Source organism: Doryrhamphus excisus, chromosome 13, assembly GCF_030265055.1.
Source record: "Doryrhamphus excisus isolate RoL2022-K1 chromosome 13, RoL_Dexc_1.0, whole genome shotgun sequence".
Classification (NCBI taxonomy): Eukaryota; Metazoa; Chordata; class Actinopteri; order Syngnathiformes; family Syngnathidae; genus Doryrhamphus; species Doryrhamphus excisus.
In genome coordinates, this window is record NC_080478.1 from 19,837,892 (window position 1) to 19,859,584 (window position 21,693).

General features: G+C 39.0%; 1 protein-coding gene across 2 annotated transcripts in view; it reads left to right on the forward strand.

The window, feature by feature from the left end:
• LOC131140356 (protein PALS1-like) overlaps nucleotides 1–21,693 on the forward strand; it is a 28,721-nt gene that overhangs the window by 396 nt on the left and 6,632 nt on the right. Inside the window, exons 1-10 of one of the 2 annotated variants that reach the window (XM_058090691.1) lie at nucleotides 7,234–7,968; nucleotides 8,937–9,225; nucleotides 10,585–10,756; nucleotides 11,071–11,171; nucleotides 16,466–16,573; nucleotides 16,645–16,722; nucleotides 18,094–18,234; nucleotides 19,841–20,002; nucleotides 20,127–20,204; nucleotides 21,166–21,349. In XM_058090691.1, the coding sequence (XP_057946674.1) occupies nucleotides 9,067–9,225; nucleotides 10,585–10,756; nucleotides 11,071–11,171; nucleotides 16,466–16,573; nucleotides 16,645–16,722; nucleotides 18,094–18,234; nucleotides 19,841–20,002; nucleotides 20,127–20,204; nucleotides 21,166–21,349 (1,183 nt within the window). In that variant the 5' untranslated portion in view covers nucleotides 7,234–7,968; nucleotides 8,937–9,066. Of the gene's footprint in view, nucleotides 1–7,233; nucleotides 7,969–8,936; nucleotides 9,226–10,584; nucleotides 10,757–11,070; nucleotides 11,172–16,465; nucleotides 16,574–16,644; nucleotides 16,723–18,093; nucleotides 18,235–19,840; nucleotides 20,003–20,126; nucleotides 20,205–21,165; nucleotides 21,350–21,693 lie in introns of those variants that run through there. The other variant, XM_058090690.1, reaches the window with a different exon arrangement.

Here is a 21,693-nt window from a genome sequence, read left to right on the forward strand (position 1 = left end):
AATAGTTTTACTAGCAGTAACAAGTTACTTTGATACTGGTACTGATTATCCAAACAGTTGTCTCAGTTAACCCTATGTTAGCTAACCCAAGCTAGCTGTCACCGCGTTTAATGTTATTAGAACATAATTAACATTTTACATTTAATGAGATATGTATTTTAAATGGTAGTGTTTACATTAAATACTTTTTTTTTATATTTGTCGTAGACGTGTTGTGTTATATCGTCAATGCTTGTTTTGTAAATGCCTATTTTTTAACTCAAGCCCTTCTATTTGATAAACTAGACATAATTATTTACTCTTTCAATTATAAAGATTTTAACAAGCATCAGAAGTGACACGCCCCACGGAATAGTAAACAGTCTATTAGGGCTCCTAATATTATCTATAAGATTAATTTAAAGATCCCAATTCACATAAAGAAAATTCAGGAAAAACCTAAAATGCACTAATTACCCTTAAAAGTGAACTTAATTTGACCATCTCTGACCTTTTTAAATGCACTTATCCAATTGTTTAATGTTTCAGAGCTTTTCCTGTTCTCTAACAAGCAACTGACCGGAATAATTCATAATAAACCTGTGATCCATATATCGACCAATACAGTAAACCTCAGATATATCGGAAATTCGCTCACAACGGACAGATAAAAAAGAACCAATTTTTCTGTAATGCATTTCCAATAAAAATTCATTGCATATATCGGATTTTTTATAACGGATTTCGCCTCTCGCATATATCGGATGGCCGCATCGTGGCACTCCGATTCGCCGAATCGTGACAGGCCGCTATACGACGTCATTTGCAGCGTTTGCAGCGTTGCCTGCGCGTCCAGGTACATTGGAAACATAGTCAAGGAAGTGCCTTTTTATAACGGATAAAATCCCATTTACGCATATACCGGATATAAGTCCGATATATGCGTAAAACGGACATTTTCCGGTATACGCATATAACGGATTTCGCTTATATCGGACAAAACCAGTGGGAACAATTGAATCCGATATATCCGAGGTTTACTGTACAATTAAAATTGGTATTTAAACAGTCCTCTTCATGGTGTTATTCAAAGGCGTAGAAGTGGATGTCATTCGGTCACATCCTTGTGACTTGAACTGGATGATGCCACTCAGCTCCAGGAAGGAAGTGAGAGGCACACAGGTTTCACAGTAAGCCATCGGAGAGGTCTGCTCGCTGGACGAGGGACCAGCAGACCTCGGAGCTGTTCTAGTTGATTCACGTTGAGCAGAAATGATTGCCAAGCTGTTACACAGCGGGTAGGTGTGTCTAGTCAATACAGGACAGCCCATACTCCCGCAATAACATCGCTAATCTTATCATTGCGCCACTGCATAAACAACACAGACCTAATTTCATCTTCATGGACTACAGTGTTCCAGTTGCATCATTACTAGAGGACAGTTGCTTGAGACTAGGGGAACCTCAAATGGACCCGAGTCCCATAGAATACTCCAGCTGAGGCGCTATGTTGAGGTTAATAACTCTGTACCCCAGAACCTCAATGACCTGACGGCGGCCCTTCATGGCTTCGTAAGTGTACATTATAAAAACATAGAACAAAAATGCTTTTAAAAAAAAAAATTAAATGCAAGATAAATGTTTTTATCTTTTTATCGTTTCAAATTATTGTAACAGACTGGTTTATGGCAGTGACTAGCTATTTATTGACAGTTACTATGTACCCATTATGTCATTGTATGGTCATATCATATTTTATTATTTAAAAAAAACTGTATTTTGGAAAGCAGGAAGTGAACAAATGATGCATGTTCAAATGAAATTAAACCATTAAAAAACATTTTAAATTACCAAAAAATGAAAAAAATTTTTTAAATTAAATAAAAAATACAAATAAAAAAAACTTATTTTAAAAACTTAAATTATATTATGAAAGCAGGAAGTGAACAAATGTAACAGTCACTGATTGTAAAAGTACCAGATGGAGGGGTAGGATTTAATAAGCTTTGCTTCTTCCTACTCCTTTTTGGACATGTGGAACTGGGAACTGATTATGGGATGCACTTAATTGTAACCCGATGCATGTTCAAATGAAATTAAACCATTAAAAAAAATTTTAAATTACCCAAAAAAATTAAAACAATTTTTTTTTTAATAAAAAAAAAACTTAAATTATATTAGGAGAGCAGGAAGTGAACAAATGTAACAGTTACTGATTGTAAAAGTACCAGATGGAGGGGTAGGATTTAATAAGCTTTGCTTCGTCCTATTCCTTTTGGACATGTGGAACTGGGAACTGATTATGGGATGCACTCAATTGTAACCTGATGCATGTTCAAATGAAATTAAACCATTAAAAAAACATTTTAAATTACCAAAAAAAATTAAAACAATTTTTTTTGGTAATTTCCCCTGTGTAAAAAAAATTAAAACAATTTTTTTTTATTAAAAAATCTAACAAAAATGTTTTAAATTATATTAGGAAAGCAGGAAGTGAACAAATGTAACAGTTACTGATTGTAAAAGTACCAAATGGAGGGGTAGGATTTAATAAGCTTTGCTTCTTCCTACTCCTTTTGGACATGTGGAACTGGGAACCGATTATGTGATGCATTCAATTGTAATCTGATGCATGTTCAAATGAAATAAAACCATTACCATTACCATTTAGCTATGTATAGGTACCTAGGACTGTAGTAATAAACAATGACGACCGAAGCAACATCCACGAAAACTCATGTATTATAACAACCTGTTAGTGTTGTAGCATGGATGTCCTGTATTCCGGTGTTCATGAATGCACCTTGCTGTTAATGTCTTTGGTGGCTAAGGAGGAAGCGTTATTGCAAGTGTGGCGAATGAGGAACAGATGTGTGCACGAGCTGAGCTGAGCTGCATACTTTGTTGGAATTGAGCTTAAGGTGTAATTGTGTTATTATTGTAAGATATTTTTTTGGACACCCTTATTTTGTTTACACAATTAGTCGTTATGTGTCGAACAGCGCTCTTATGTGTATTGACTCAAGATGAACCGGGAGCTACAATAAATGTGCATCTCGTCCTTATTTCTCTATGAATTTTTCATACGTCAGCAGGCATCGTAAAACACTCGAGTACATTAACAAGCAGTAAAACACTGTGTAAACACAGTAATGTGTGTTAGAGCTGGCTCTATTCCTAGCCAGGTATTTAGTCGCATCGATGCGGTGATGCGGCCAAAGCTAATATTTATTGATATATATTACATATTAAGCTAGTGAGGACAAGCGCGTGGGACACAGGCCAGGCCAATACACACATCCACTGTTCTGTGGAATTCTCTGTCATCCTCTCTCACTCTGTCTCTGTGACCTGAGAGGGACTCAAAACTAGGCCACAGACAAAGCAAAATGTGCCTCCAAATATGTGTTGGACTGACGGTAATCAGTGCTTCCCCTAACCATCATATTAGACCAGGGGTCTCAAACTCTATTTACTTGGGGGGCCACTGGAGCTCGGGTTTGGGTGAAACTGGGCCGCATCAGGTTTTCCCAAAAAAAACCCAAAAAAAACAAAAACATTTAAAAAAAACGTTGTTTTTTCTACAATAAAAGCTCTGATAAAACATTCCACTGTTCTCAAATATCTTAATTTTTATTTTTCTACACAAAATAAGATGAAAAATAAATAAACAAATCAAGAATAAAGAAAATCCATCAATCAGTAATAAATAAATAAATATAATAATAATAATAATAATAAAACGACAAATAATAAAAACTTAAAAAAGCACATATAGTTGGTGGGTAGACAAATGATTTTTTTCAAATTAAAATGAACAAAGCATTATTAGAGCCCTGTAGACATGACAAAACACGACTATAGTCACATTTATACTCTTTTTATTTACAACATATTGCGCAACTGCAGGGTCTCGAGACACATGCTAACTCGCAAACTAGAGAGCTAGCGACCTAAACGGTAGCCTCCGAGTTATTTCCTTTTAAAATTAAATAGCCAAAAACTTACCACTTCCACACGGATAGGGAGGTTAAATAAGGTTATTTAACGTTTAACATGAACATGAATCAAACGTAATAATTTTTTCTGGGTACATGATACCATACAGCATCCATATCGCACTTACATTAAACTTTCATATCAAGGCGGGGGCCTCAAACTAGTGTCCTGCGGGCCACATATGGCCCGCGGGCCGCGTGTTTGAGACCCCTGATATAAACTTTTCCGAAAACAACACTATAGGAAAAGTAGTTGATTTAGTCCAGATAGTTCGCTTCCTCTGTCTGTCTTTTGGGTTGTTTTTGCTTAGCTTGGTACTGAGTGGTACAGCCTTGTTTTAGGAGTGTATGTGTGTGTGTTTCATGTGTACACTTTCCAAGGCCTGATAAGGTCAGGTTACATAGCTGCAGATTTGTTCAGTCTCTGTCCTAAATTACTATTTTCATTGTTTAATTTTGTCATGCAACACAGTAGTCGTATCCTTTGACATGTTTTTTTTTTAATTATTACAATAGAGAAAATCATCATGTAAAGTAAATCATTATTGTAACTGTGCCTGAATGCGTTAAGCATATGTTATTTTAGTTCCGGTGACATTATCTACAGAAACATCCCTCGTACGTCTTTCGAACGATCATTTCACTGGAATGTCCCTCTTGTAGCGAGAAGTAGCTGCTTGAGAAGGAAGTTGAGGGGAAAGGAATGTGGAATTTCGGCTGACCTTTACATGACAACAGTCTTCCTGAAAATTGTCCTCCTTAACGCTAAAGACGGATTTAACGTTTCTCTTGTGTTAGCTTTTTCTGGTATCATCTCTTATGTTAACGGGTCGGTTTTGACCCTTGTATTAAATCAGCTATAAAATTAAATTAAATAATTAATTTAAAAAAAATTGTTACAACTATAATGATGAAAATGGTAATATTAATGATGATTACAATGATGGTAATAATGATAAAGATTATAAATAATATTAATAATGATAATAACAATAATAATATTACAATGATAATAATAACAGGGGAAAACAAGACAGTGGCATGAACATGATTATATAAAACGTGTAGTATCAAGAAAATTTACATAATGTGACATAATTTATTTTCTTCTTTTCTATCCCCTCCTGCTCCGATCCGGTCAATCCAAATTTGCATAACAACAAAGCATCAGATAATAATCTATACAATAGGGAAAGTATAGTCTTTTCCCTTACAGAGGATATCTGTTTAGCATGTAAGGGTGTTTGGATCAATAATACTAGCGGCATTTTGACCTGCATTGGATTAGTTATAATATATTTTAATGCACAAAATGTATCAAAGTGATCCCTCGTAATTTTTTTTAATTTTTGTAGATAGATTTTCTTATGAGAATTAAAAGTTACAGTATTGGAGAATTACTTGTTTATGTTTCATTAAAAAAAAATTTAAGCTGCTTACACGATAGCTTAGCAGGTTCATATTTAGCATTTTGAACCAAATTGTGGCTGCACAGTAACCGAGTGGTTAGCGCGCATGCCTCACTGCTAGGAAACCCGAGTTCAATTCCACCCTCGGGCATCTCTGTGTGAAGTTTGCATGTTCTCCCCGTGCATGCGTGGGTTTTCTCCGGGTACTCCGGTTTCCTCCCACATTCCAAAAACATGCTAGGTTAATTAGCGACTCCAAATTGTCCATAGGTATGAATGTGAGTGTGAATGGTTGTTTGTCTATATGTGCCCTGTGATTGGCTGGCCACCAGTCCAGGATAAGCGGTAGAAAATGAATGAATTAATTTTGAAGGCCTCATTTTTATACTCGATTTCGTGCTCTTCAGAATTGTTAGTTTAACGTTTGTTATCATAGGAACTTGTCCAGCCCCCCCTCCAACCCCTCAACAGGAGCTGCCTAAATCCTCCTGAATGTCTGCTCAGGGATGTCTGATCCACAGACTTGGACCAGTCAGACTCCCTTTAGCACTTTTATGGCTCCACCACCTTTCATCTAGAACCGTTTCAAACAGAGCTGCTCGTCCACTCACCTGTTAGGCAACACTGGTGTGACTTGATTAGCAGAGGACCAGATACAGGTAGACTGTCTCACAGCAAGTGCGGGAAGACGGAGGAAAAACAATGTTTTAAAAAAAAAAAAAAAAAAAGATATTCCATTGTTGATATATGTTGAAATGTCTCGGTCTCAAATGAAATTCTTCCCTGACAGGAGATGAGATGGAGCAAGGAATGCCATAGTATTTGCTATTGTTTTGTTCTGTCTGCCAAAGATGGTTGGATCAGCATTTATTTGTCTTTCAATATGTCTGTTAATTACAGAGCTTTTGGTTTGTTTGTTTGTTTTCCTGCTCTGTAGTGGCTTAAGGTGGTTAGCATATAGTTAACATCCATGAAACGTGTGATTTTAATCTTCTAAGATGAACCTCTGGCTGTGGCTGTGAACCTGAGAAAGTGGATTTCTGGACAGTTTGGCTTTGCAATGAAATATGGTAATGGTTTAATTCAATCAGTTCCCAGTTCCACGTGTCCAAAAGGAGAAGGAAGAAGCAAAGCTTATTAAATCCTACCCCTCCATCTGGTACTTTTACAATCAGTAACTGTTACATTTGTTCACTTCCTGCTTTCCTAATATAATTTAAGTTTTTTTATTTATTTTTTTTAATTTAATTTAAAAATGTTGTCTTAAATAAAAAAAAATAAATTTAAAAATTTTATTTGTTTTTTGATGATTAAAAAAAATTTTGTTTATGGTTTTATTTCATTGGAACATGCATCAGATTACAATTGAATGCATCCCATAATCAGTTCCCAGTTCCACATGTCCAAAAGGAGTAGGAAGAAGCAAAGCTTATTAAATCCTACCCCTCCATCTGGTACTTTTACAATCAGTAACTGTTACATTTGTTCACTTCCTGCTTTCCTAATATAATTTAAGTTTTATTTATTTATTTTTTTAAATTTAATTTTAAAATTCTGTTTTAAATAAAAAATTTAAGAAAAAAAGTATTTCTTTTTTATTAAAAAATTTTTTTTAATGGTTTTATTTCATTTGAACATGCATCAGATTACAATTGAGTGCATCCCATAATCAGTTCCCAGTTTCACATGTCCAAAAGGAGTAGGAAGAAGCAAAGCTTATTAAATCCTACCCCTCCATCTGGTACTTTTACAATCACTAACTGTTACATTTGTTCACTTCCTGCTTTCCATAATACAGTTTAAATTAAAAAAAACATTTTTTTAAAATAATGAACCTCGTACCGAAGTACTCGGTGATATGAGCATCCAATGCCATAATGGGTACCATAGTAAGTGTCAATATAGTGATATATATATATATAGCACATCATGACTGGTTCAAGACTCTTCATCCTTGTATTTAGCAAACATCAACTGCTTGTATTGTTTCTTGAATTGGCTCATCGTTGTGCATTGTTTGATTTCCTTACTCAATCCATTCCATAGTTTGATTCCACATACTGAAATGCTATTTTTTTTTTACCTTCAGTTTTGTCCTTGGTTGAGTTAATATTGTAAAGTCTGCGTGTGTTGATCACTCATCGTCTTGTCTACACACACTCCCCTCCCCCAGCCGTGGAATTTTGTTCCCAGGACTGCCTGGCATTCCTCACTCCTGCATCATGGGGTCTGTTTCTGTTTGTGTGTGTGTGAAAGTGTGTGTGTGTAGGTACACAGTCCTGCCGGTAAGACATAGAAATCAAATACATTGTGACACAACGAGATAAGCAATCAGTTCATTGTAACGTTTACATCCTCTTCATTTGTTGACGTCCATTGTTGTTGTTAATCCTCTCTCATTTGTCCCAACCACCCACTGAGTGCTCTCCCACAATTGTATATATTTCTGTGGCCTGTATGTGCATACTAGTAGTAGTACGTGTGTAGCTGGTGGACCATCTAACTGTGGGAAGAGTTGGTGTCATGAGAATCATGAAAAGTGGAGGCCTGAGCCTGATTATTGAGCATCTGAAGAGCAAGAGGTGACTTGGAGATCAGTTTGTCATTTGCAGTCATTGGAAATGTCATTGGACTGGTGGCCAGCCAATCACAGGGCACATATAGACAAACAACCATTCACACTCACATTCATACCTATGGACAATTTGGAGTGGCTAATTAACCTAGCATGTTTTTGGAATGTGGGAGGAAACCGGAGTACCCGGAGAAAACCCACGCATGCACGGGGAGAACATGCAAACTCCACACAGAGATGGCCGAGGGTGGAATTGAACTCCGGTCTCCTAGCTGTGAGGCCTGCGTGCTAACCACTCGAACACCGTGCAGCAGAACACAATATTCTATGAAATATATTCATTCATTCATTTTCTACCGCTTTTCCTCAAGGGTCGCGGGGGTGCTGGAGCCTATCCCAGCAGTCTTCGGGCAACAGGCGGGGTACACCCTGGACTGGTGGCCAGCCAATTCCAGGGCACATATAGACAAACAACCATTCACACTCACATTCATACCTATGGACAATTTGGAGTGGCTAATTAACCTAGCATGTTTTTGGAATGTGGGAGGAAACCGGAGTACCCGGAGAAAACCCACGCATGCACGGGGAGAACATGCAAACTCCACACAGAGATGCCCGAGGGTGGGATTGAACCCTGGTCTCCTAGCTGTGAGGTCTGCGCGCTAACCCCTAGACCACCGTGCCGCCGCTAGCCACTCCAAATTGTCCATAGGTATGAATGTGAGTGGGAATGCTTGTTGAAGAAACCGGAGTACCCGGACAAAACCCACACATTCACAGGGAGAACATGCAAACTCCGGTCTCCTAGCTGTGAGGTCTGCGTGCTAACCACTCGTCCACCGTGCAGACTTCTTATTATGAATAATACTTTATTTTACACGTTATGATTGTTTCTTGTGTTTGTTTGTAATAATAATCTTCATACAATAAATATGCACACCTTTGTTCACTGGGCATTTGCTCTCTCCACAGGGAAAGGTGACATGGCTGCCTTGTTTACTGAGCTCCCCTCCTAGACATCCTCATTTAGCCACACACAGCTACACAACCCTGGGATCCACACACAAGTCACACACACTTGTGGCTCCGAGTTGCGTCAGGGATGACAACATCCTACCTGAATGGCCACGGAGGAGGAGATGAAGAGCTGAGGTTAGGACAGCAGCACAGGGAAATGGCGGTCGACTGTCCGGGAGAGCTGGGGAGCCGAACGCTGCCGGTCCGACGATCTGCACAACTGGAGAGGATACGACAACACCAGGCAAGCTAGCACACACTGACCAAATACGCTCCTGATCAAACGTTAAGACGAGTTTATACTTAACATGAAAGTTAGAAAAGCCATCTTGTAGACTACTTGTAGTGTGCCATTGCTGCTGAAGTTCGATGCCGTTACGGCGAGAGCAAGCCTTTCAGAGCTTGTTGAAGCCGGCAAAATTATTGAGTTCATTTTCATTTATTATGTTATTCATTCAGGGCGGCACGGCGCTCGAGTGGTTAGCGCCTCACAGCTAGGAGGACCAGTGTTCAATTCCACCCTCGGCCATCTCTGTGTGGAGTTTGCATGTTCTCCCCGTGCATGCGTGGCTTTTCTCCGGGTACTCCGGTTTCCTCCCACATTCCAAAAAAACATGCTAGGTTAATTAGCCACTCCAAATTGTCCATAGGTATGAATGTGAGTGTGAATGGTTGTTTGTCTATATGTGCCCTGTGATTGGCTGGCCACCAGTCCAGGGTGTAACCCTATTGGAATTGAACCGGGTATCCTATCTGTGAGGCCTGCGTGCTAACCACTACATCACCGTGCAGCCTCACTCCTAACATTCATTCATTCATTTTCTACCACTTTTCCTTACAAGGGTCACAGGCGGTGCTGGAGCCTATCCCAGCTGTCTTGGGGCGAGAGGCGGGGTACACCCTGGACTGGTGGCCAGCCAATCACAGGGCACATATAGACAAACAACCATTCACACTCACATTCATACCTATGGACAATTTGGAGTGGCTAATTAACCTAGCATGTTTTTGGAATGTGGGAGGAAACCGGAGTACCCGGAGAAAACCCACGCATGCACGGGGAGAACATGCAAACTCCACACAGAGATGGCCGAGGGTGGGATTGAACTCGGGTATCCTATCTGTAAGGCCTGCGTGCTAACCACTCAATCCACCGTGCAGCGTCACTCCTAACATTCATTCATTCATTTTCTACCGCTTTTCCTTACAAGGGGTTGCTGGAGCCTATCCCAGCTGTCATTGGGACAAGAGGCGGGGTACACCCTGGACTGGTGGCCAGCCAATCACAGGGCACATATAGACAAACAACCATTCACACTCACATTCATACCTATGGACAATTTGGAGTGGCTAATTAACCTAGCATGTTTTTGGAATGTGGGAGGAAACCGGAGTACCCGGAGAAAACCCACGCATTCACGGGAAGAACATGCAAACTCCACACAGAGATGGGTGGGATCGAACTCGGGTCTACTAGCTGTGAGGTCTGCTCGCTAACCACTCGTCCACCATGCAGCCCTATTCCACTCATTTTTTTTCTTGTACCGCTCCTGCAGACATAGTAGCTATACTCTCATCCACTCGTCTTTTCTGCGGTTGCTAGGAGGACCTTCGTCGGCGCAGAGAAGAGGAGGGTCGGCAGCTGGATCTGAACGCCTCTCTCAGGCTCAAGAAGCTCTCCCAGAATCCCCACACCGGCATTGACAACCCCACGTTCCTCCAGGACACAAACGCACCACAGCAGCCGCCACTCAGCAACCAGCACCCTTTGCTAGGTACTGTATAAACACACAACAAATAATGAGACTACAAATAAAGTCGTCAAATGTTCAGAGAGTATGTCGGCGAAAGGGAATGCCGTCAAAGAGGAAGTCAAGCCGATGCTGTAGTGAAAGGAATGCGAGGGAGGGAGGGAGGGAGCGACAATACTGTACACGGGGGCTCCTGGAAGCCACTTTATTAAAACTGTTGGGGACGCTGATGTTTATACTGTGAAATTAAATGGTGCACATGTTAATCTGCAGCCTGGATAAAGAGTCTCTTAGGTGGGTAAACATGGTCGCTTGTATGTGCCGTCTTTTGTCTGCAGAGTTGGAGGAGTTGCTACTGTCACTGAAGCAGGTCCAGGGCTCTTTGTCGGACCAACAGAGTCAGAACGACATACAACTGGTTCTTGCACTACTAAACAAGGTAATGGATTAGCTACCGATACCGCAATACTGTATTTGTTTTTTATTGTACTATGCTATTATTCTGGTCCCCTGAAGGAAGGAATGAAATTAGCATGACTGAAGTTATGCAATCCTTCAAACGCGTGTACTGCAGTAGTATTTTTCATTGTCCAACACACAGAAGCACCTTGCAAAGAGTTCACAGCAAAGTTTGGAATGACCACCGTCATTCCTCAGGTTTCTTCCTAGTGATTCTTGACATTAAGAACCACTGTGATCCTTTTGAAAAGCGTTGATTCAAACGCCTCTGGAGACGCGTCGCAGAAATTGTACTCTACTTTTCCCTTTTGTATGTAAAGTAACACCACACATACTCTACTGCAGGGGTCTCAAACTCAATTTACCTGGGGGCCACTGGAGCTAGGGTCTGGGCAAGGCTGGGCCGCATCAGGTTTTCCAAAAAAAAAAACAAAAAAAAAAAAACACATTTATTAAAAACAGAAAAATATACAAACTTTTTCAGTGCTTTGGTTCCGATTTTCTACAATAAAAGCTCTGATAAAACATTCCACTCTTCTCAAATATCTTCATTTTTATTTTTCTGCACAAAATAAGATGAAAAATAAATAAACAAATCAAGAATAAAGAAAATCAATCAGTAATAAATAAATATAATAATAATAATAATAAAACAGCAAATAATAAAACCTTAAGAAAGCACATATAGTTGGTGGGTAGACAAATTATTTTTTTTCAGATTAAAATGAACAAAGCATTATTAGAGCCCTGTAGACATGACAAAACACGACTATAGTCACATTTATACTCTTTTTATTTACAACATATTGCGCAACTGCAGGGTCTTGACACACATGCTAACTCGCAAACTAGAGAGCTAGCGACCTAAACGGTAGCCTTCAACTTATTTCCTTTAAACTTAAATAGCCAAAAACTTACCACTTCCACACGGATAGGGAGGATAACTATTAACAGTTATTTAACCTTTAACATGAACATGAATCAAACGTAATAATTTTTTTTTCTGGGTACATGATACCATACAGCATCCATATCAAACAAGACATTAAACTTTCATATCAAGGCGGGGGCCTCAAACTATTGTCCCGCATGTTTGAGACCCCTGCTCTACTGTATATTAGTGAGCTACTGTGCTACAGTCAGGGCCGTGTTTAGTCATTGGGGCCGTCTACATCCTGGTAACTGCACTGACAAGTTTTATCCTATTTTCCTGAGCAAGCTCAAGTCCTTAAACTCCTCCTGAGGGATTATTATTATTATTATTATTATTATTACCTAACAAGTGAATCATCTCAATGCTTTTTACTATAATTGATAAGAAGCAACATTTAATGTAGTTTACTGCTTTAATACTTTAATATATCTATGTGATGAAAAGCATCAGTCGCAGGGTCGGCTTCATCCCGAGAACACTGACAACCGTGCTGCTGTCAAGAGCATCTGGCTCATGTTTGTACTATGAAAAAGGTTGACACAATTCAGGTTTTGACAAAAACTGTCTCACCTTCTCCGCTTCATCTTCTACACCAGAGGTAGGGAACCTATGGCTCGGGAGCAAGGTTGGGCTCTTTTGATGACTGTATCTGGTTCTCAAGCATTTCTTACCACAATAAAAATGTATTTTTGCTAACATTTTAAAGTAAACATCACAGAAATCACTGTTAAAAATAATATTAAAAATCAACAACTTTCTTATGCATTTTAATTCGTCCATCTATTTTCTACTGCAATATGGCCGACCATATCTATCTTTCTTGATGATATTTTCCAGGTCAAACACCAAAACTTGATTATTACTGGATAATGCGGTAGTCTACCTCGGTCATTGAGATGTCAACATGTAAATGTAAACTTTCCTCCTTTAGTCAAATAGTCACCTAGCTAAAGCTACAGAACCAAGCCTTCTGACGAAGATGGCCAAAAGAATTAAATATACGGAGTACGGTGCAAAACCATGCAGCAGCAGAAGTTGCATTAATGGCAACAAGTATTTGATTTATTATTAGACACTGCGCTGCTCACGAAAGTGTGCTGGCCACACCCCATTGGCGTGGGGTAGTGTGCCTGGTCTACGTAATTAGAGCCCATTATATCTAAAACTGTTGGTCTTACATTAAAAATGCACACATTTTATTGCATTCAATGTTTAAAAAAATGTATATGGCTCTCACAGATACACATTTTAAAATATCTGGCCTTCATGGCTCTTGTAGCCAAAAAGGTTCCCGACCCCTGTTCTACACCATGCCAACAATTTAGTTTTTTCCTGTAGTGGCATGTTGCGCAATGTTAAATTGAGTATTTAGTAGGCTTTTGCATCGGATTTGAAGGTTTGTTCCCACGCTAGATACAGTATCTGATGCAGTAAATTAGCAAATTGGACAATTCCTAGTAATAACATGCCAGATTTTATTACCTCCAAAACCAAATGGACTAAAACCATGAAAGTTTTGCTTCAAAAGGAGGTCAAGTCCAGCGTGTATAAACAGCACTGCTATTGTTCCTGTATTAAATATTTCCTCAGTGTACTAAGCTAACCTCGTACTTACTCATTTCAACATAAAGCACATTTTAAATAAGTCTTTCAAGGGTTTTGACTGTAAGCAACATTGCTAGGCTAGGTCAACATAGGGTCAAGTCCGCTGCACAATTAGCCACTTAACAAGCACATGCAATTCTCTTCATTTTGATGTCCAGTCAACAAGCAGTTTGAATTTGAGGTCAGTGTAAATATTCTGTAGGTAGAACCTGGTTTGTCGTCATCCTCCTCCTCCTCCTCGCTATCCCAAACATCCTACAGTAGTTCTTTTACCTCCAAGCCGGTCTTGTTTTTTAACACTATGGGAGGGGTGGGCAAACTACGGCCCGGGGGCCACATCCGGCCCGCCAAGTGTTTGAATACGACCCGCCCAATCTTTCCAAAGTATTTAATTTAAACGCAACATACAACCTGGCATCATGGCCTGAGCCAACCTTTTGATGGTTGTATCAATTTCGTTTTTTGACATGGTCTGTTGTTTACAAAGTGCTCCTGAAAAAAGAGACACAAGCACATAATAATAATAATAATAATTATGATTATTATAATAATAATTATTATTATTAGATTATTATAATAATTATTAGAAATATTATAATTATTATAATTATTATATTAATGCTAATTATTATATTAATTATATATAATATTATTGTTATATTTGCATATTTTACATAATAATAATATAATAATTATTTAAATTTTATTGTAATAATTATAATATTTTATTATTTTTAAAATATTTAAATATAAATATAAAATAATAAATAATAATAGCAGATTGCATGACAATTTTACAGATACAATAATACCAGGTGGACTGTTACGTGTAAAATATATAGTCCCCCCCCCCCCCCTTGTAAATTTTGTCATATCAATGCGGCCCGCGAGTCAAAAAGTTTGCCCACCCCTGCTCTATGGGCATTAGTGTTTATTGATGAAGGTTAATTTGCTTCTTTTTGGGCTTTTGTCCGCAATTGTATGCTGGAAATTATCTTTGAATGAAATTTTGTAAGCAAAAGACACGTCTTCTCAGAGCTAGCCATTCAAGTGTAATGTGCTGAGTCACATGACACGTGTCTCACACCCTGTGTAATGTAAAAAAAAATGATTTTTTTTAAGAACACACATTGCTTATGAATTTTTATTCAATTACATTTTCAGCATAATTTGATGTAAAAAAAAAACAAACACAAAATTGAAACAGAAAAAATCACTTTCATGAATTGAGAGTCTAAAAGTATTTGGTAATAAAGAAACATTAACCTTCATATCTGCTTTTATGACGCTTCAAATGTCGAACTGTTCATTTTTTATAACTTTCAGTCAAAGGTAGCATCAAATCCAAAATTGTACATTTTGTATTGCTTCGTGCTTATTCTGTATTTTACCCATTTTTTATTTGTTTGTTTGTTTTTTTACCAGTATTTCTCCTCCAGTCATGTGCAGTCTCTTCAAATGTAAAGTCTGTTTACTTCAAGTGAACTTCAAAGTATTTACCATAAGTATATTTTTAGGGAAAGTTGCATGAAATACTCATACTGATACTGAATAAAGTCAAAGCTCTCCTATGTCACATATTCTCTGAGGTGACATTTTGTTTGTTTTTAATATGTAAATGTAACAATATCGGTATTATAATATGAAAGACACATTGGAAAAAACAAAGATACAGTAAAGTCTCGTTATATCGATATTGTCGGGAGTCGGAAAAAATATCGATATAACCTGACTGTCGATATGTCCGATCCTGCGCCGAACTGCATTAAAAGTGGGCAATAATGCAGCTTAAATCAATATTTGCTTAAGGATTTCAATACCAAAAAAAGAACACGGCGAACGGCTGCTTCCAGTCAACTTTATTTTTCACACTTCCACCACCAGAGCACAGCACACACACCGATTCCCGCACTTCCTGGTTCACAGGTCATGCTCAACCCGCCCCACATAGCTGGCCAAACACATGCCTGCAACAGAAGAACCAACTGCGTTCGTGGTTTCTATCGTGTGTATAGAATAAAAAGATATCTGAATACAACACAATTAAATACATGTATTTGTACGCTTGTGTCTTCGTTGGAATAGGTGTGTATGCTATGTCAGTTGGTTCTTCTGTTGCAGGCATGTGTTTGGCCAGCTATGTGGGGCGGGTTGAGCATGACCTGTGAACCAGGAAGTGCGGGAATCGGTGTGTGTGCTGCGCTCTGGTGGTGGAAGTGTGAAAAATAAAGTTGACTGGAAGCAGCCGTTCGCCGTGTTCTTTTTTTGGTATTGAAATCCTTAAGCAAAGATTGATTTAAGCTGCTTTTGTATCGATATAAGCAGACCAAATTGGCTGGCGGGAGATGAAAAGGGTTATCATAATAACCGGGTATCGTACTAACGGAACTAATTATATCATAAAAGACTAGAAATTTGCCGGGAAATGAAAATAGTATCGTAATAAGCAGTAATTCGTTATAACCGATATCGATATAACGAGACTTTACTGTATTTGTGAAAATATATCAATTAAAAATATCACTCTAGTATCGACCTGGTACTGATAGTACCCTTGGTATCAACACTGTCTGTTTGGATTGATCTGGACGCACTAAAATAAACGTATTGATGACCTTCCCTTCATCTGCTTTTGAACAAATGACTCCACATCTCAGATATATTTTGAAGTTCACTTGTATTGTATCTCCATATTTCTAATGCTAAACATTTTGTACCCTGGCTTTTGCGTCTAGTCTGATTTCCAGTCTGCACTTAAAATACATAATGCGGTGGCGAGCAGCATGCACCGACCCTCCCCTCCGTACCCCCACACACACCAGGCACTACAACTGGCACTGGAGGTAATTAATACAATTCTTTTATAATGTAGATGTAATATTTCTTCTGACGTTATTTCATGTTGTTGATTCAGGTCAGAAATCTCAGCCAAACAAGTCATAACAAAGAAGGACTGGAACTCTCCAGCCTGCTGTCGGACACACACATCCAGGTAAAGATTCACATCCATTGACACTTTCAATACACCAAAGTATTGCTCCGTGTGATGTTGTGGCTATCATATGTGTCTTTATGCCTTTATATGTCTTTATATGAAGAGCTTGCAACCAAAAGGCGCTAAATCCAATTTTCACTAAGTTGCATGTTTTTCATGAGTTTAATAGACCTCTGTCATGTGTATCCAAATCACATATTTTGGTCTTGAAATCATTTTTAAAAATATGAAAAAAAGTGATAATTTTGAAATTTATGCTTTCAACCAAAAGGCGCTATTTCCATTTCAGATTTCAACCAAAGGGGGCTAAATCCCTTTCTTTATCTTTATTCTGATTGGCCCAAGTTTCCCATCTATTGATAATCTGACCAATCAGAGAGAAGAATACAATTGGCACTGCACATACAGAAAGCCAGTATCAGTGCGCATCCTGTTTTGTTTGTACGTACATTAAGTACACAAACAGTAATTGTTATTTTTCATGTGTCGCTCTACTGCAGCCTACAGGTTGAATGCACCTGCAATGTATGACATGTTTTGTATCATTGTCTTGTATAATTGGGTATGTTGAGTTGTGTTAAAGCTGATCATCATGGAATGTGGATGATGTTAATGTGTGCTATAATATCTTAACAAAATTTTATCAGTAACAGTGTACTAGTGGTAGGTTATAACATTTTGTTTCTGTAATGTGTGAAGGTGAACGAGTGCATGTGTGTGTGTGTGTGTGGGGGGGGTGTATTGCAAACTCGAGAGCTAGCGACCTAAACAGTAGCCTTCAAGTTATTTCCTTTCAACTTAAATAGCCAAAAACTTACCACTTCCACACAGATAGGGAGGATAACTATTAACAGTTATTTAACCTTTAACATGAACATTAATCTAACATAATAATTTTTTCTGGGTACATGATACCATACAGCATGTGTGAAGGTGAACGAGTGCATGTGTGTGTGTGTGTGGGGGGGGGTGTATTGTATGTTGAGAATGGCTTCTGTGTTGTAATTATTTTATTAGCATAGCACATTAAAGCACATTACATTCTTTTATAACAATGCCATTGCAGAAGTTAAAGGTGACTTCAAATTTATTTCAGCCAAAAGGCGCTAAATCCGAAAAAAAAATAATTTAAAAAATATATATAAAATACATGGTGTGTGCAGGATTTTTATAGCATGCATTTTTATGACCTATATTGATAGCTCTTTCATTTACAATATAGACTTGATGACCAAATAGATTGATATGTGCGTAATTAAAAATCATTGATTTTCTCAAAATCAGTCAAAACGGATTTAGCGCCTTTTGGTTGCAAGCTCTTCATATGTCTTTATATGATATGTGTCTTTATGCTCGCCCGCGCTGCAGTCTTTGCTTGTGGCACACGACAACATAGCAGAGAGAGAAATGGAACCAGAACCACTGAGCAGCCAAACGGAGACACTGAGACAGTGGGGCGGAGAGCCTGTAAAGATTGTCCAAATAGAGAAAGCCCGAGACATACCACTGGTAAGTCCGGGGGATATAAGTCTGCTCTCACATTCATTTTGGTCTTCATGGAGAGACTGGATCACGTGACAGAAAGAGTCTTACTGTGGTTGGGTGAAATGGGTCCGTATAGCTTCCAGCACATTATACCAATGAATGTACAATCAACCCCGTTTGACATATATTGTGGACTTTGTGTATTTTGAATCTATAGCGCGCAGACCTCACAGCAAGGAGACCCGAGTTCAATCCCACCCTCGGTGTGGAGTTTGCATGTTCTCCCCGTGCATGCGTGGGTTTTCTCCGGGTACTCCGGTTTCCTCCCACATTCCAAAAACATGCTAGGTTAATTAGCCACTCCAAATTATCCATAGGTATGAATGTGAGTGTGAATGGTTGTTTGTCTATATGTGCCCTGTGATTGGCTGGCCACCAGTCCAGGGTGTACCCCGCCTCTTGCCCAAAGACAGCTGGTGACGACCGTCGTGAGGATAAGCGGTAGAAAATGAATGAATTAATATTTAAGTATAATAAGTAATATTTAAGGCTGCACGGTGGTCGAGTGGTTAGCACGCAGGCCTCACAGCTAGGAGACCCGAGTTCAATTCCACCCTCGGTGCATCTCTGTGTGGAGTTTGCATGTTCTCCCCGTGCATGCGTGGGTTTTCTCCGGGTACTCCGGTTTCCTCCCACATTCCAAAAACATGCTAGGTTAATTAGCGACTCCAAATTGTCCATAGGTATGAATGTGAGTGTGAATGGTTGTTTGTCTATATGTGCCCTGTGATTGGCTGGCCACCAGTCCAGGGTGTACCCCGCCTCTCGCCCCAAGACAGCTGGGATAGGCTCCAGCACCCCCGTGACCCTTGTGAGGAAAAGCCGTAGAAAATGAATGAATGAAGTAATATTTAAGGCTGCACGGTGGGCAAGTGGTTAGCACGCAGGCCTCACAGCTAGGAGACCCAAATTCAATTCCACCCTCGGTGCATCTCTGTGTGGAGTTTGCATGTTCTCCCCGTGCATGTGTGGGTTTTCTCCGGGTACTCCGGTTTCCTCCCACATTCCAAAAACATGCTAGGTTAATTAGCGACTCCAAATTGTCCATAGGTATGAATGTGAGTGTGAATGGTTGTTTGTCTATATGTGTCCTGTGATTGGCTGGCCACCAGTCCAGGGTATACCCCGCCTTTCGTCCAAAGACAGCTGGGATAGGCTCCAGCACCCCCCCGCGACCCTCGTGAGGAAAAGCGGTAGAAAATGAATGAACATGATTCCAACAGTAAAATATGGTGGTGGTAGTGTGATGGTCTGGGACTGTTTTGCTGCATCAGGACCTGGAAGACTCACTGTGATAAATGGAACCATGAATTATTGTTAAACTGTTTGCAAATACGGGCTGCACGACGGACGAGTGATTAGCTCGCAGGCCTCAGGAGACTCGAGTTCAATTCCACCCTCGGCCATCTCTGTGTGGGTTTTCTCCGGGTACTCCGGTTTCCACCCACATTCCAAAAACATGCTAGGTTAATTGGCCACTCCAAATTGGGCAGCGTGATCAGTCACTGACAGTAAAGGGGTTGGCAGTGTTGTGCATCCTTCACAATTGTTGTATCCGTGCGTTTGGCAGGGGGCAACGGTCCGTAACGAAATGGAGAGCGTGATTATCAGTCGAATTGTTCGAGGTGGAGCAGCCGAACGCAGTGGACTTTTAGCGGAAGGAGATGAAATACTGGAAATTAACGGCGTTGAGATCAGAGGGAAAGATGTCAACCAAGTCTTTGACATCCTCGTAAGAACATACACATATTACAATTGGAATTGTTCTGTTGATGTCATGACAGACATTTTATTGTGCCGACGTCCACAACACAAAACGATTCTGTGCCGATGTCATTTTTTTAATTTTGTTTCAGGCGGACATGCACGGCCTTCTGACCTTTGTGCTTATTCCGAGCAGTCAGAGCAAACCCCCACTCGTCAAAGAGTCTGTGGTAAGTACTGAAGCTTTTAGCCTTATGCTGATATTACTGAATACTATTAGTATTACTATTGTAATTGAATGTATCGTACATATAAAACAAAACAGCTGTACGCCAAAGCAGTTTTAGAGTTGCAATAATATTTATGTCAGGGGTCTCAAACTCAATTTACCTGGGGGCCACTGGAGCTAGGGTCTGGGCAAGGCTGGGCCGCATCAGGTTTCCCCCCCCCAAAAAAACGCATTTATTAAAAACGGAAAAATATACAAACTTTTTCAGTGCTTTGGTTCCGATTTTCTACAATAAAAGCTCTGATAAAACATTCCACTGTTCTCAAATATCTTCATTTTTATTTTTCTGCACAAAATAAGATGAAAAATAAATAAATCAAGAATAAAGAAAATCAATCAATCAGTAATAAATAAATATAATAATAATAACAAAAAGGCAAATAATAAAAACTTAAGAAACCACATATAGTTGGTGGGTAGACAAATTATTTTTTTTCAGATTAAAATGAACAAAGCATTATTAGAGCCCTGTAGACATGACAAAATACGACTATAGTCACATTTATACTCTTTTTATTTACAACATATTGCGCAACTGCAGGGTCTTGACACACATGCTAACTCGCAAACTAGAGAGCTAGCGACCTAAACGGTAGCCTTCAAGTTATTTCCTTTCAACTTAAATAGCCAAAAACTTACCACTTCCACACGGATAGGGAGTATAACTATTAACAGTTATTTAACCTTTAACATGAACATTAATCAAACTTAATAATTTTTTCTGGGTACATGATACCATACAACATCCATATCAAACTTGCGCGGGCCGCACTAACATTAAACTTTCATATCAAGGCGGGGGCCTCAAACTAGTGTCCTGCGGGCCACGTGTTTGAGACCCGATTTATGTCTTAGCAACATAATAGCACTGTATATCTCATTTCCTTCTCTGATCCCTTTAGGTTCACGTAAAAGCCCATTTTGATTATGACCCATCCGATGACCCTTACGTGCCATGCAGAGAGCTGGGCCTGTCCTTCCAGAAAGGAGATATTCTTCACATCATTAGCCAGTCAGACCCTAATTGGTGGCAGGCTTACAGGGATGGAGACGAGGATAACCAGCCTCTCGCTGGATTGGTACCAGGTAATATTTAAATACTGGGGGTGTCACCAGACACCCAGCTGCCATATAAAGGGGAAAAGTCAGGACAATTCTAAGGTTCCTTGGCTTCCCCAAAAATGTAAAAATAAAAATAGCGGCATAGAAAATAGATGGATATTAGGGAAGCTACCAATCTGTGAAAATTTATTATATGATTAAATAAAAAAATATATATACAAATTTAATAAATATAATTATAAATATATAATTATAAAAAATATTATATATATATATATATAATTATATTTATTAAATTTTTTATATATATATATATTTTATTATTTAATAGAAAATAGATGGATATTAGGGAAGTTACCAATCTGTGA